The 13,303-nt window shown below is 42.3% G+C and overlaps 5 protein-coding genes across 5 annotated transcripts; 3 read left to right on the top strand and 2 right to left on the bottom strand.

Moving 5' to 3' along the window:
• Positions 1-282: 282 nt before the first annotated feature.
• Positions 283-951, bottom strand: Bfra_007314 (uncharacterized protein; the record flags this gene model as incomplete). The annotated part of the gene is made up of 1 exon (XM_037337687.1): positions 283-951. The coding sequence occupies one exon, from the start codon at positions 949-951 to the stop codon at positions 283-285; it is 669 nt and encodes a 222-aa protein (XP_037187067.1).
• A 1,430-nt stretch (positions 952-2,381) lies between these two features.
• On the top strand, positions 2,382-2,838 carry Bfra_007313 (putative bicyclomycin resistance protein; the record flags this gene model as incomplete). The annotated part of the gene is made up of 2 exons (XM_037337686.1): positions 2,382-2,564; positions 2,668-2,838. 2 exons carry the CDS (start codon positions 2,382-2,384, stop codon positions 2,836-2,838), a joined length of 354 nt encoding a protein of 117 aa, XP_037187066.1.
• A 635-nt stretch (positions 2,839-3,473) lies between these two features.
• Bfra_007312 (uncharacterized protein) lies at positions 3,474-3,994 on the bottom strand (the record flags this gene model as incomplete). Its single annotated transcript, XM_037337685.1, has 2 exons — positions 3,474-3,661; positions 3,895-3,994. The coding sequence occupies 2 exons, from the start codon at positions 3,992-3,994 to the stop codon at positions 3,474-3,476; spliced, it is 288 nt and encodes a 95-aa protein (XP_037187065.1).
• A 2,719-nt stretch (positions 3,995-6,713) lies between these two features.
• On the top strand, positions 6,714-7,677 carry Bfra_007311sa (uncharacterized protein; the record flags this gene model as incomplete). Its single annotated transcript, XM_037337684.1, has 2 exons — positions 6,714-6,999; positions 7,067-7,677. The coding sequence occupies 2 exons, from the start codon at positions 6,714-6,716 to the stop codon at positions 7,675-7,677; spliced, it is 897 nt and encodes a 298-aa protein (XP_037187064.1).
• Positions 7,678-10,518: 2,841 nt separating this feature from the next.
• Bfra_007309 (uncharacterized protein) lies at positions 10,519-11,325 on the top strand (the record flags this gene model as incomplete). The annotated part of the gene is made up of 2 exons (XM_037337683.1): positions 10,519-10,571; positions 10,647-11,325. 2 exons carry the CDS (start codon positions 10,519-10,521, stop codon positions 11,323-11,325), a joined length of 732 nt encoding a protein of 243 aa, XP_037187063.1.
• Positions 11,326-13,303: the final 1,978 nt, after the last annotated feature.

The raw sequence follows: 13,303 nt of genomic DNA, 5'->3' as shown, positions 1-13,303 counted from the left end.
CTTGATCGTTGTCGATAAGGCTCTTTCTGCATTTGTTCCTACTGTTGTTGGAGTCGACATTCAAGTTGAAGTCGATTTTTTTCTAGTGAAAATCTGGTAATGTTTTGGTCATGTGCGAGTACTTCTGTCGTTGGCTGGTTAAGAAAATTTTCGAGCAAGTAATTTCCTTCGGGGCATTTTTCGGTATCGTCTAGAGCGTTATCATACCTCCACCCAATCTCATTTGTTGAGTGGAGGTGCTAATACAAGTCAGTCTCATAATACAGGGAAACAAGGTCGGACCTACAAGTTCTGAGTTGTCATATCTCCCAAAGACCTCAGTGGAAGAATCACTTCGCCATTGATAACATCAGACAGTGATGTTAGCATCGATTGGTTACTGCTAGCCAGGAGTGATTGGTCCACGAAGCTGTCCTGGATTGTGGTTACCGATACTTCTGTATCGAGGATATCAATTCGAGTATCATCTATTAAGTTCCTGAGGCTTGAATGATTCTCTTCTGCTCTCTTGTTTGCTAGGTCGGATGCTTCCAACCCCAGAGTTGATAACATCATGTTGATACTATTGGTATGGATACTCAGATATCCAAGTAACTTTTGTACCTCATCTTTTTTCGTAAATGCCCATTGAATCTTTCGTCCGACACTCCTAATTCCTTGAGGTGCACGTGAGCCTAGAGTATTTTCATATTTTGAAATCGTTTTCAAAAATTCTTCTAGTGGGTACCGACATAGCAAAGCAGCACATTTGACACCGTCTAATCCTATCATGGACCCTTTAGACATACTGATATTGTCTACATGCTTCAAGGCCTTCTCTAAACTTTGTAGTTCACGGACAAGCTCTTGATAATCCGATTTGGAGCCTCCTGTCTCACGAAGACCTTCGATCAAAGTCGTGATAACTTCTCCGACGGCTATAAAGTCGCCAATAGAAAATCCAAGTGACATTTTTCCAAAGGACTGATTTACAACATAAAGCTGCTCAACGAAGATCCAAACAGTTCTAGAGAAAAAGAGCAAATTTTAAGATAAAGAAGAACAAAAATTTTGTCGTGCAAAAGAGATGTAAGGCTGGCAGGCGTTTAATGTTGAACTGTAGGTATTTGTGGCTTAGGATAATCGGAATTATCGTACTCTACCTTTCCAAGACCGGTCAATTGCTCATAGCCACTCGATGACATTCATGGTATCTACCGAATGATGTCGTGACACCTGGATCAGTATCATCACCATCGAAGGCATCGTCGACTTGACGTTGTTTGCTAGCTGTAGCCGAGTTTCGACATATGATGGGGAAACAACCTTTTTTTCCGATATGGAGCACCAGCTCATTTGGTTCGATTTCGTTGCCCTGATCCTCTTTCTGCAGGTAACTTATCTGGTTGATTTAATGGAAGAGATGAAGAAGGATTAGAGACATTCAAAGATCCTGTCTACTCTGAGTATGAGGCTCAAAAATCAATCTTCAAAAACATACGTAAGTTCATCTTGATAGGAAGAAATCATAGCCCTTTAAGTGTGTCACGAGAGATAATCCAAAGGCAAATAAATTCACACACCTAGCTGAGGTCAAGCAATCCTATGACTTGTTAACTTTCCTAATCTATCTCAAGTTCCACAAACCCCACACCAAGATCTTCATTTTTTCCGATGTCATTACCAATAAACATTTGAACTGTACTCAAAGTATCATGGAATGAGGAGAAAGGGAAGAATTACGAGTTCAATAGTTTACAAAATTGCAACGGTAGGAACTGTAAGGTTCCGCAGACGCATTGCCCGCCATATCGAAAAAGAGCTTCTAGAACTCTTGTCCCATATTCATCCTGTACATAATTCAATTAGCGTCGTAAAGCCGTCTGACGTCGAAAAGATAAACTTAGCTGCATGTGAAGGCCACAGATGTAGCTTCAAATGAGGGTTATATTCTAGACGCGAATGAAGAAATGAAGTGCACACAAAACATAGCTCTCCATCGCAAAGCTTCTGACTGCAAAGGCCTTCAAAACACATGCTCAAGCAAGTGAAGATGTAGAGAAATCTTTCAAGAGAATGATGCTGAAGAACTCGATCCAAATATTATTTGGTGGGACGGTCTGGATGGCTTCGAGAATCCAATGATTTAGAAAGGCTGTATCAAATTTTCGAACCGTTTCTTAATTTATTCAATTTGTTTTGTAACGCCTCTAGCATCGTTGATTTCCGCCCCCGATGTCCCAGCTCTTGTGAAAGAGTTCTAAAGCACCAGCTCTGAATTGGCGGGATCTGTTGTATCTGCATACGTCCTGCGAACTGATCGTGTATCCACCTATTGTTTTATCTACATCAATATATTGGGTGTGATATATGATTACCTCTATTTACTCTTTACTAGCTTGATGGTGGTATTTGAGGAGGCATATGGATTCAAGTCTGGACTAGTTGGACTAACATATTTCAGCTTGGGCGTCGACTCTATGGTCGGCCTGGTATTCTTTGGATACCTCTCAGATCATATGATGAAGAATTCAACCGCAGAAGTCAATGCTCTCGCTGCTGAAGCCTGTCAAGAGCCGCCTGTAGTGAAACCTGAATACCGTCCCCCACTTCTTATTCCGGGTTCCTTTCTCAATTCCAATGAGCTTTCTCCCCTGTGGGTGAGGGGCCGAATATAAAGATCATTAGATCGTACCCATCCTCTCCACCACTCTTGTTGGTGTTAGTAACATATTTGTATACATGTGCATTAACCTTCACCTAGTGGGTACATTCATAATCTTTGCTGCAAGTGCTTTATCTGCGAACCCAATTTTCAGGAGTGTAAGGGGAGCGGTACTCTCTCTTTGCGGACGATAGATGTGTGAGACATTGGGTCTAAGATGAGAAACGAGTTTCATTTACTTTTCTCGCAATTGGAATGATCCCTGTTGCATTTGCGTTGCTGAAATGGGGATGATACATACCTAAGTATAAGTATCCGTTAGAAAACCTGTGAATCTGATGAGTTGAAGATTCATTTGAAGTAAATTTGGATAAGGGGTGCAGATATTGATCATACATATTCACCTGGATTTGCAGCACTTTTTTCTACCATATACGCTGCCATGTATGTGTTCCATGTTCACACATCCTCAATCCAAGTGCTCATTACCATTGCAAAGTGTGTCAAGGTGTTTGTAAAGCCCGAACAAGCAATCAATGTTCCTACAAGCAATATTTTATTTCAATAAGCCGCACACAAGCCACACATACTCTACTATACATTCCTAAATAAGGCAAGAAACTCCAACAAACAATGCTCTCTAACCCATCTTCTTGTCACATAAATCGACCTCCAAATGATCATGACTAACGATACCAGACCCGCAACCTCAACTACGGAGATTCATTTATTATTGAACTCCCTTCCAAGAATTCGAACGAGAACATAGACAAGATTTTCCAATGGCAGTAGAGCTCACTGTGCCGTGGAACTGCCCATTTCCTAATCTTCATTGGCGACAATCTGCACAACAGTACGATGCCGTAGTGGGCTTACAGTTCTTTCTAACTTCTGCGTGTTTCCCTTTGTTTCTATGCCGGGAAGGATGAAAGAACGTATTGTTGCCCGCTGGTGGGATTAGACGCATGTAGTTGGATTGGCGTAAGTGACACTCTCTGTTCTGGCTTGGGGTGAAGACTGGGTGAGAGTATTATCTTTTTTTGTAAAGTACTGAAAGTAGAACATCGGCGTTCAAATTTAATCTGAACTTTTAGGGTGGCAGACAAGGAGCGAGCAATTGAATATGTCTCAGATAAGTCATTACTTACAAGAAGATTTAGCGTTGAAGAATGAGTTGAGAATAGGTTTGGGTTCACAATTCTTAATACACATCACGATTGCAATGGGCATACCTGTAAGTATTTAATCACAGAGCCTAGTACCGCTTACCACTGGACCAACTACAATGACATCATGCTTCTGGCTCCACCCTAACTTACTAGTGTGAAAACTAGTGTTTGAGCTAGGCATCATTTGAAAATGCTAATCGTAAGGCTAAAATGACAACTACTATCAAGACCTTAAAGCTTTTAAGCGGCTGGTATCTTAAATGGGGGTCTTTTGGACACTAGGTCGCTAATGAGTTCACTGTCCCGAACTCACACTTACTTAATCGCTTTGCCCTATCTCCTTATATTCCGTAGCATGAAGGTTACCGTCCAAGTGGTTAAATAAACTAATGATCGAATCAATCCCTCATCAATCTCATCAATCCCCGCTCGATGTCGCTTCTCTCTGAGACAGAGACATAATTGGATGAATACTTCCGAGCCATATTGTTATCAGTGGGCACTAATTTGTAAGTCAACAGTATTCAGGCAACTGACTCTAAGTCTTACTAGCTGATAACTTGTTAGCTTCTGAGACTAGTTGTTATCAATCTGACATCTCATCTGATTTCTCGGAATAAGTAGCAATGAAACATGTCAATTACCTAGCTAAGATAAGTAAGACGTAGAACTGGCAGGTAGGTTTTCTGGGACTACCACAACCCTTGGTCCATAAGGTTATCTGCAATACTTGACGTGTTACCATCAAGAGCGCAAGTTCACCTCGCTTGCCAACAATCAATGATTTGGAAATTAAAATATCCACTACCAAAACAACATGCCAATAAATAGACTATGAAATACCAACTAATCAAATCTCACTTCCCACACGTTATCTCACCTACTATCTTACCATACTTCCCATATATCTCTTCGTTTGTAAGCTACCGAGAAGTGAGCATCGGTAGCCACTTATCCAACAACCAACATGTTGCTTATTACACTTAGGTAATCCGCAATCTCCTGAAGTAATATAATCCAATCCAATCAAACCAAAAACACACATGCATTCATGCAAGCAGCCTTACGGCACACAGCCAGCGATTCCAATTTCAAAACAAATCACAATTCCAGAGTCTAGTACATTCATTTCAATGGATATCCAAAGAAGTTATACGTGTAGCTCACTGCCCTATGCAGACCTACATTGACCCTACTGCATGGAAAATTAATTTCCTTCTTGTTGGCTCCGTCAATTTCCATCCCTCGTTGCATCTGTGACTTTCTTTCAAAACTTTTGAAACTACTTTGCGTGCTGTATGCATATGGTTGATGGCACGGTTCTGAAACAATCTTTCAGGACAAAGACAATCTTGACATACCGCCATATAAACTCAGAATGCCTCCCGCTTTTCGACTTTCCACTTTCATTCCTATTACATCCTCAAGTCACAGAAAGTTGAACACTGAGTCGAAAACAATGTTTTACACAGTACCCTTGGCTTCGGCATCACACTACCCAGCCGAGAGCTCAAGAAAGTTCGGAGAAATAGCAGAAATGGTCAACGCTCAGCCAGATCCCCACGTCGACTTTTGTTTCATTTCAACCGGTTGATACCCCCTACTTTTACGGTGCGGCGATGTTAGATCGATTTGCTGATTGGAGGGAGGGAAGTGACGATCTCTGATGACCGTGGGTTTCTGATCTTTACGATTGGCAGGTGAACTCAAGGAATCACTTATCTAGTACGGGGTTCTTTCTTTTTCACGTCTTTTGCCGTTGCTAACTACTTTTAGATAAGTGATGAGCAAGATGTCAAAGTTGCCTCCAGCAACCCTACCAAAATCGAATTCCAGATCTCTATTCAACTTTCTTATAACCTTTCAGCTCCATGGCAGGTATTTGGTCTTATCTACTCGCAAGATCGGTGCACTCAACTTTGAATTTGGCTTTGAACGTTCGGCTTGTGGCAAGAGAATCAGAATTGAATATGGCTCTGCAACGTCTTTGCGATACTGGATTTCAGGGGAGGTGGAGCAAAGAAGAAGACCACGGAGCCGAGCATGGAAATGAGACTCATATGGATCTAGGGCGTTATTGGTGTTGGAGGTAATACCCATCAAGGAAGACGTGATTTCCTAAGACAGATAGGGAATCGTGTACAGGGTACTCGTCAATTGTCCTCTAACTTTGGAAAAACATGTTATGAGCAGCATTAGAATCAACATTTAAAAAAGAAATTTCAAATGACATTTTCACATACTTTGATCATGGCTGCTAAGCACCACTTCTTGAGATCTACCTGAGTAAGGTGACGTTTGAACCGTAGATAGCATCAAAAAAAACACTGCACTGGCAGCTGTTGGGGGTTTTTACACTTGTGATACCTCATCAATATATACGGCCATGAATGAAAGCCAATTCTCTGGTACAAGAATTCAAAAGTTGTCCATATCTGAGTTATTGGAAAGTAAACATCTAATGATATATTTCCCTCGTATCTTTTCGGACCCAAAATAAGGTGGGGGCTGGAAATCTGACATCAGAAAATTGCCCCGGTACTTCAAAACGATCCTTCAGCGGTAACCATCCCTATAATCCACGGCCGTACTCTGCCCCTTTTATTCGTAGTAGCGAATCAATCAACTAATTACAAGCCAAGCATCAGTTCTGTAACCGCCACAAGGGAATTATCTGTACTATTCGTGCCGGGTAGGTATTTTTGACGTCAATCCTTCACTTAGAGCAGTAATCTAGAATACAAATAGATATCTTGTGTTTCCGCGTCAAAGAAGTCTGACTCTCTTTTACTTTTTCTGCCTTCGAGACTATTAATTTTGCACTCACAATCACAGAATGCGATCAATTGATTGCTGGCGAACTTTTGCCCATTTTGCGTGACGCATTACAATCGTTAATAATGCTTCAAATCATTATTCTCGTTTTCATTGGTTGGCTTTTAGGATTGGTGGAGGGACAATGCTATAGTTATGAGGGAGTTGAGATGGATCCGACATATAAGCCATGTAATGGTTCAGCACCCGTCAGCATGTGCTGTCATCTGGGAGTCATCAACAACGGAGGAGATGAATGTGGCTCTGGATCTACGTACGGTCTTTGTGGTATAAGTGGGACGCAACTTTGGAGAGAATCGTGTACAGATAAGACATGGCAGTCTCCGCTGTGTTTGCGATTGTGTGTTGGAGGTATGGACTCTCTAATGTATAGTATACACTATAACAAGGAATTGTAGCTGATGAGCCTGGTATGTAGCAAACGATACTGAGATCACGGCATGTCCAAATGGTAGTTATTGCTGCGGGAAGAATGCAGCCGATTGTTGCAACGCGAATGAAGGAAAATTCATAGTCAATAACCAAGTCTCGGATATAGCAGCGGGAGATTCTTTGAGCTCTCAAACTTCCCAAACTACAGCTTTATCTACAACGCCAACCAGCATACAAGCGTCGGAATTTACGTCATCCACTACTTCTGGAATGCTATCAGCTGTAGTACAAACAAGCACCGTCCAGGCATCAGTCTTAATTTCAACTGTTTACCAACCTTTACCGTCATCAACCTCGACGACCCCCTCCTCCTCCTCAAATACAACCCAGTCTTTATCAACAGGTGCAAGGGCTGGGATAGGAGCAGGTGCTGGGGCCTTCATTGTGCTAATATCCTTATTCGCATTATTATTGTGGAAGCGAAAGCACCCCAGGAGCAGGTTGTCTGAACTTCCAGCTACAGAAACCAAGCCAACATTCTTCAACCCCAGAAGGAGACTGAGGCATGTAGATATAGCAGAAGCAGATGGTACACCTTCAAGGGCAGTGGAAGTTCATGGAAACGAACGGCGAATCGAGCCTACGGAGATGCTGTGAATTTAGTCTCTGAAACGAAAGACCTATTCTTGGGTGAGGATAGTGTAGTTAATCAGATTTCTCCATGAACGAATCGAAAATAGATGTCATTGATTCTCATCAAATTATAATCTTAGAAATAATTAGTTTATTCACAGGTGTCTCTGTCTGACAAGAAGAGAAAGTAACAATGGTGCTGTCCATTTTGGTGCTCTGTTTCGAGAAAGGAAGGAACGCCCACTCGCGCGACCACAAGCCCCCCCTCAAACCGAGAATTCTTTCGACGCTCCTGTCTTCTTCTTTTCAACGAACATAGTACGCAGTACTCAATGGAGAGTCCATGGATTGTTGTCTAATATATATATAAGAATGATATTGATTTATCTTGCCATTTGCATGCAGCCCATTGATGCATAATGATATCTGATTGATTCTCACAATATACTGGATATTTTTCCAATTCACAGAATCCACTAAACAATTTCCGGTGCAAACGATGGCCCGGGCGATGACATAGCATTTCTAGATAGGCATCTGCGCTCAGCATTCTCTATCAATCTGTCGACACTGACATCGATCCAAGATGGTGAATCCCTTGTCCATAAGCCCACCAACCTTCTATATTTCACCAGTAACCGATCAATCTTGCTTTTCTCCTGAGCCGCTAGAGCTTCATTCCATTCAAGGATTTCCAGCGAGTATTTGTAGAAGGATATATCAACATCGACTTCTTGATTGCGAAAATCCTTCAAAATATCAACGTATTGTTTACGTAAACATTTTGCAACATCAATTCTAGCGATGGTGAGTGGCTTCAATGATTCGAGTCGATTTTTATAGTCCTGAAGTAGTTCTTCGCCCATAACAGCAAGAGCACAGAGATGGAAAACCGAGCCTGGCTCTGCGATAAATCCAGATGACGCATCCAGAAGATTGTCTTTCACCGTTTGCCATTGATCCACGTATCGAGTAGAACCCCAAATTACACTCCAGATGCTCTGTGATGGCGATACGTTGTGCAGAATCGAAGCTTTGAGAAATGCTTTGGTCAAAGTGATGCGCTCTGGAAAAGGAACGTTTTGGTCGATAGATTTGAAATAATTACCACCGGTGAGAGAGGAGCCGAGTAGGTTTTTGCAATGGTTAGGATTATCCAACCATGACATAGCACAGGCCATATATTCCCCATCTGATTGCCATTTCTGTAACAAAGGTTCGAAGACATGTTCGGCAGGATATAAAGTATGTATAAAAGGAAGTAGCTCCGAAAGTCTCATGGGCCGTGAAGGAATGGATATTTCTGGAGCCCGACCTCTCGCGGGACTGTAGGGCATTGAAGGGTTGCAGTAGCCATATTGAGGTTTCTCGGAAGAGCTTTGAGGATCGGATGATGATGATAACAGATTAGTGTTGTGTGCTGAATTGTTCCAAATATAAGATTGATTAGGATATTCATTCATGGGTATATCCGTAAAGCTATGCGGGTGAGATTGATTTTCGTCCAACAATAGTAAGAAATTGGCATCTTTCAGATCGTCTTCAGTAAGTTCCGGTTCAACAGAAGAAGTCGATTGTGGATCTCGGGAACATCGGGTGCCACATTTGTTATTTGATTTGTACTTTTTTATTCCCCATTCGCGAAGCATCATTCGGTACATGCGAATACTAGGAATAAATATTTAGCATTCCAGAAGACACCTCGGAGAAGAAAGTTATTGTTCGACTCACCTTGCATCAAATCCGCGAGTCGATATCAAAGTTTCCCTAACTTGCTCCAACGTTTGCCCTTCCGTAACATAGAGTTGCTCCAGCTCTTCCTTTATGCTTGCCCAATCCTTTGGCATTGCCGCGGTTTATTCATTTGATACGTATAGGCCTTTGATGCTGTAGAATCGATTCGATTCGAGTTTCCATTTTGCTGGATTTTTCAGATATTGAACGGGTCAAACCGCTCATAATAATGATGATTGAGAGGAACATCAGATAGGCAAAAGGAGCCGCAGCCTCATCTCGAGTAAGTAGCGTGGCGAATCTTTCCTATGTCATTCATTTATCGCTGTCTGTTACGCGTTCCATTTGTTGCGCAGTCCGCCAAGTGTCTCGCTGCCTCCCTGCTTCCGATGATGATATAAGCTGACACCTTTTGACCCCGCCACCACAGTGTGAAGTATTTGTTGTGTTACACGCTAGTACAGTGCTGATGTTGGGCGGTTTTCTGCTACTTCACAGAAGGAAGATTCTAGAAAGTGCTAGATATCCACGAAAGTGCGATTGCACTTTCGAGAAGACAAGCTTTTTGTGTATGCTTTTAATGCGAATCGTACAAGAAAGAGTGTATTATTGGCTCGTTTAACCTGCTGGCTCCCTGTTAATATTGAAGTTGATAATTACCGCAGTCATCCGCGATCCGTTTCCCCAAATTCTGATTGTAAGCACCAATCACCAGATAAGCTCATGATGTTTATTAGTTTTACTCTGAAGTCGGGAGTGTGAGGTTGAGTTTTTGCTGCTCTCCACGGGTTTGTTAGATAACTATTCTCCGCCCGAATTAGCCAATAGATCCTTCGAGTTATTTATCACAGAAAAACACTGAATCCGAATGTCGTGGCAAGTGACGATTCAGTAGGCCAAATGAAGCGTTGCCCTTTTTGCGGATCGCACTTTCGAAATGCGAACTATTTCACATTTGCAAAGTGCGAATCGGATTCGTATATTGAATGGCATTAAGTAGTGCTCGAATCCTCAAGATGTTGATTCTCAATTCAATAGCGTTGTGCTTTCAATGCGAAGAAAGCTCCTCGCAATCGAGAATCTCAGCAGCGATTTCTGTTCCATCAAATTGAAGTTGCCATTTTTCCAGACATGGCCCCCGAAAACTCGGGACACAAAAGTGATCTTCGCCGATATCATGCAAGGTATGTAGCTTATCAAATATTGGTTTACATGACCTCGGCACAGCTTCACGACTTTTAATCTGACTAGAACTACAGCACTCATAGAGTCAAGCAACAACACTCATCGTCTCAATCAACCGACCATTCCCAAATTAACAACGTTCGTCAAACACCACACGATGTACACACAACCGCTTCAAACACTCAAGTTCATCCGCAAATTTTGAGCCATGAGACGCTTAATCAACACACTATTCACCAAGCCCAGCTAACTCGAAATTCATATCATACGCACGTTATCTTACAAAACGAGATCCGGAGCCTTCAGAATGGGTTCAGTTCCCTTGGTGTCGACGTCCCATTCGATCTTTATCAAAATGAAATAGGCGGACACCACGCCTGCAATGATGGGATAGAGAGTACTCCTCGGCAGTATTTCACTGCCGACAATCCATATAACTCTCAACGCCAATCATACACTCCGAATCAGATCTCCACACAACCTCACCCGCTATCCCACGGATACTCGACTCAATATCTCGCTCCCCCGAGCACAGCCTCATACACTATCCAATCCACAGAAGATGATTGTACATGGTCCGAAACAAGTCATAGGTACGATAACAACGAGCAAGACGTGGTGGGTTTGAGCAATGAGCTGTATGGTACAGGAGCTCAATTCCAAGTCTCTTCACATGACGTTCCACAATATTTTGCTTCGGTGTCTCAATTGGAGATGGATACAATGCAAGGATCATTATCATCTACTACTTGAAGAAAGATAGAACTTTTGGTCGGGGTGTCGCAATCGAGAAGAATTAGTTTAGATCTTGAAAAGGCAAAGGTTGAAATTCGGGCAACAGGGAAGATAATAGACGGGCTAGGTCTCTGAGGGTAGAGCGACCAATGATACAGGCTTGGGACGTTCTTAAAAAAACATAATATGACAGAGAGTGTAGGTATGATGATAATTAGATATAGTAATGGTAGCAACAACGCATCTCCTGAGATCCGAATTTGCGGCAAGATCTTGTGATATCAACTGAATTGTCATGCTTTTTGTGATCATACAAAACTTCAAATCTCTTCTTCACTGGGTTACGCTGCGCCCAACTCTCAAAGCGCAGTTACAACCACGCCACATTTGTTGGATTGTCACATATGTTGATCAATTGAGCAGATTACTCATTATCTCGGAACGGAAAACAATCGCATTATACCAATCAGTTGATCCCTCGACCGTACAGCGAGGGACAAACTCTCATAGAGCCTTGTTTCTAAAAACAAAAATGGTGTGGCTGAACCCCCATCCTTGCACAATACGCCGATCAGTCGAAAAGTGACAGAAATCCGAACTGTTCATGCAAGCATGCATACTGGAACTGCGAACAAGCACATGAATGACATGATTGGGGATCGTATTCGTGCCAGCCACAGCACAGAAATTACTAAACGGGATTCGGTGTGGCTTGGTTTCAATCCTTGTCAATTGGCTGCTGTGCCAGGAGACCGAGAAACCAGTATGGATCTAAAATCAACTTAGCAGTGGAGCGATTACAATGATGGATAGAAGTCTGACCCTCTCGGCCGCTCGAGTATTCTGCTTGGAAGTTTATTATTATCAAGCTCAAAGCAGGAGAAATGATTCCAATTCCAATACATTCATTCATTCACATCAAATGCTAGAAGGTGGGCATGGCGGGGTAACTTTATTAATCCTTAGCGCTGGACCTTAGTGTTCTCTCGGCGCTTACCCTGTTTTGAATTAACCCCCCTCTCTCAAATGATTTGTCGAATGGAAAATATTAATAAACCATACCAAGCGCCTCACAACAAATCATTCAGTCTTTTCTAGAGCGCATCGCTTGAAGTATCTCTCATGAAGAAACTTCCTCGACCTCTTGAAGTTTCACTTTCATGGTTCCGGAAGCCGCTGAAGATTTTCAAGAAATGCGACAGACCTCTAAGTTTGAAGAATCACTGCCAATTACAAAATAAACGGATCAACGACCGATGAATTACTTTGGTCTCAAAGCGCTACAGAGAGCGAATGATGGGGCGACGAGCTGTACAACTAAAGACACGATTTAACCTCGAAGGCGCCAAAAGTGGTGGTTGAAGTAGTAGTCGGCAACTTTATCGTCTGAGGTAGCTAAAATTGAATATTGGCTGATAACGCGCTGATATCTGGAAATTTACTCAAGAGCGCGACGCCGAAGGGACGGTCCAATGTTATATTGAAGATTTTGGCACTAGAGCACCACTACGCCGCACAAGTGCCGGTGGATTCAACCTTATAGACATGTGATGCGAACTTTTCTGAAGGAATGCATCATTTCTTCACGGGTGAAGTAGATAGATTGCAAGCAATGTTCTTATCTCGTGGGGGCAGCACTCCGTGTTCACAAACCCCATAAAAAATTCATTATTCACCATCACCAAACTCCCACCTTTCCAAATTGAGCGTCAATTTACAATTCAGCGCATAGGAATGTTTTCGTTGACCAGTATGCATCTTGCACAATTGGACGAATCTTTCTTATCGTTGCCATTGTTTACTGGAGTGTGTTGATTGTAGAAATGTTAACCGCCGAGTGGAGGCGGTTACCCCTCTAGGTTCCCAGTGACAAACTCCAGTAATCTTCAATTGCCATGCTTTCATGCACGTCATGTATGACATTCGTGGAAACCATTGAGCGCGCTTTCCCACTATGCCAATTGTACCTATCAACAAAACAATATCACATCAATAT

Source organism: Botrytis fragariae, assembly GCF_013461495.1.
Source record: "Botrytis fragariae strain BVB16 chromosome Unknown tig00000795, whole genome shotgun sequence".
Classification (NCBI taxonomy): Eukaryota; Fungi; Ascomycota; class Leotiomycetes; order Helotiales; family Sclerotiniaceae; genus Botrytis; species Botrytis fragariae.
The sequence above is the reverse complement of the archived record's forward strand: the minus strand, read 5'-3'. Positions and strand labels throughout refer to the sequence as shown.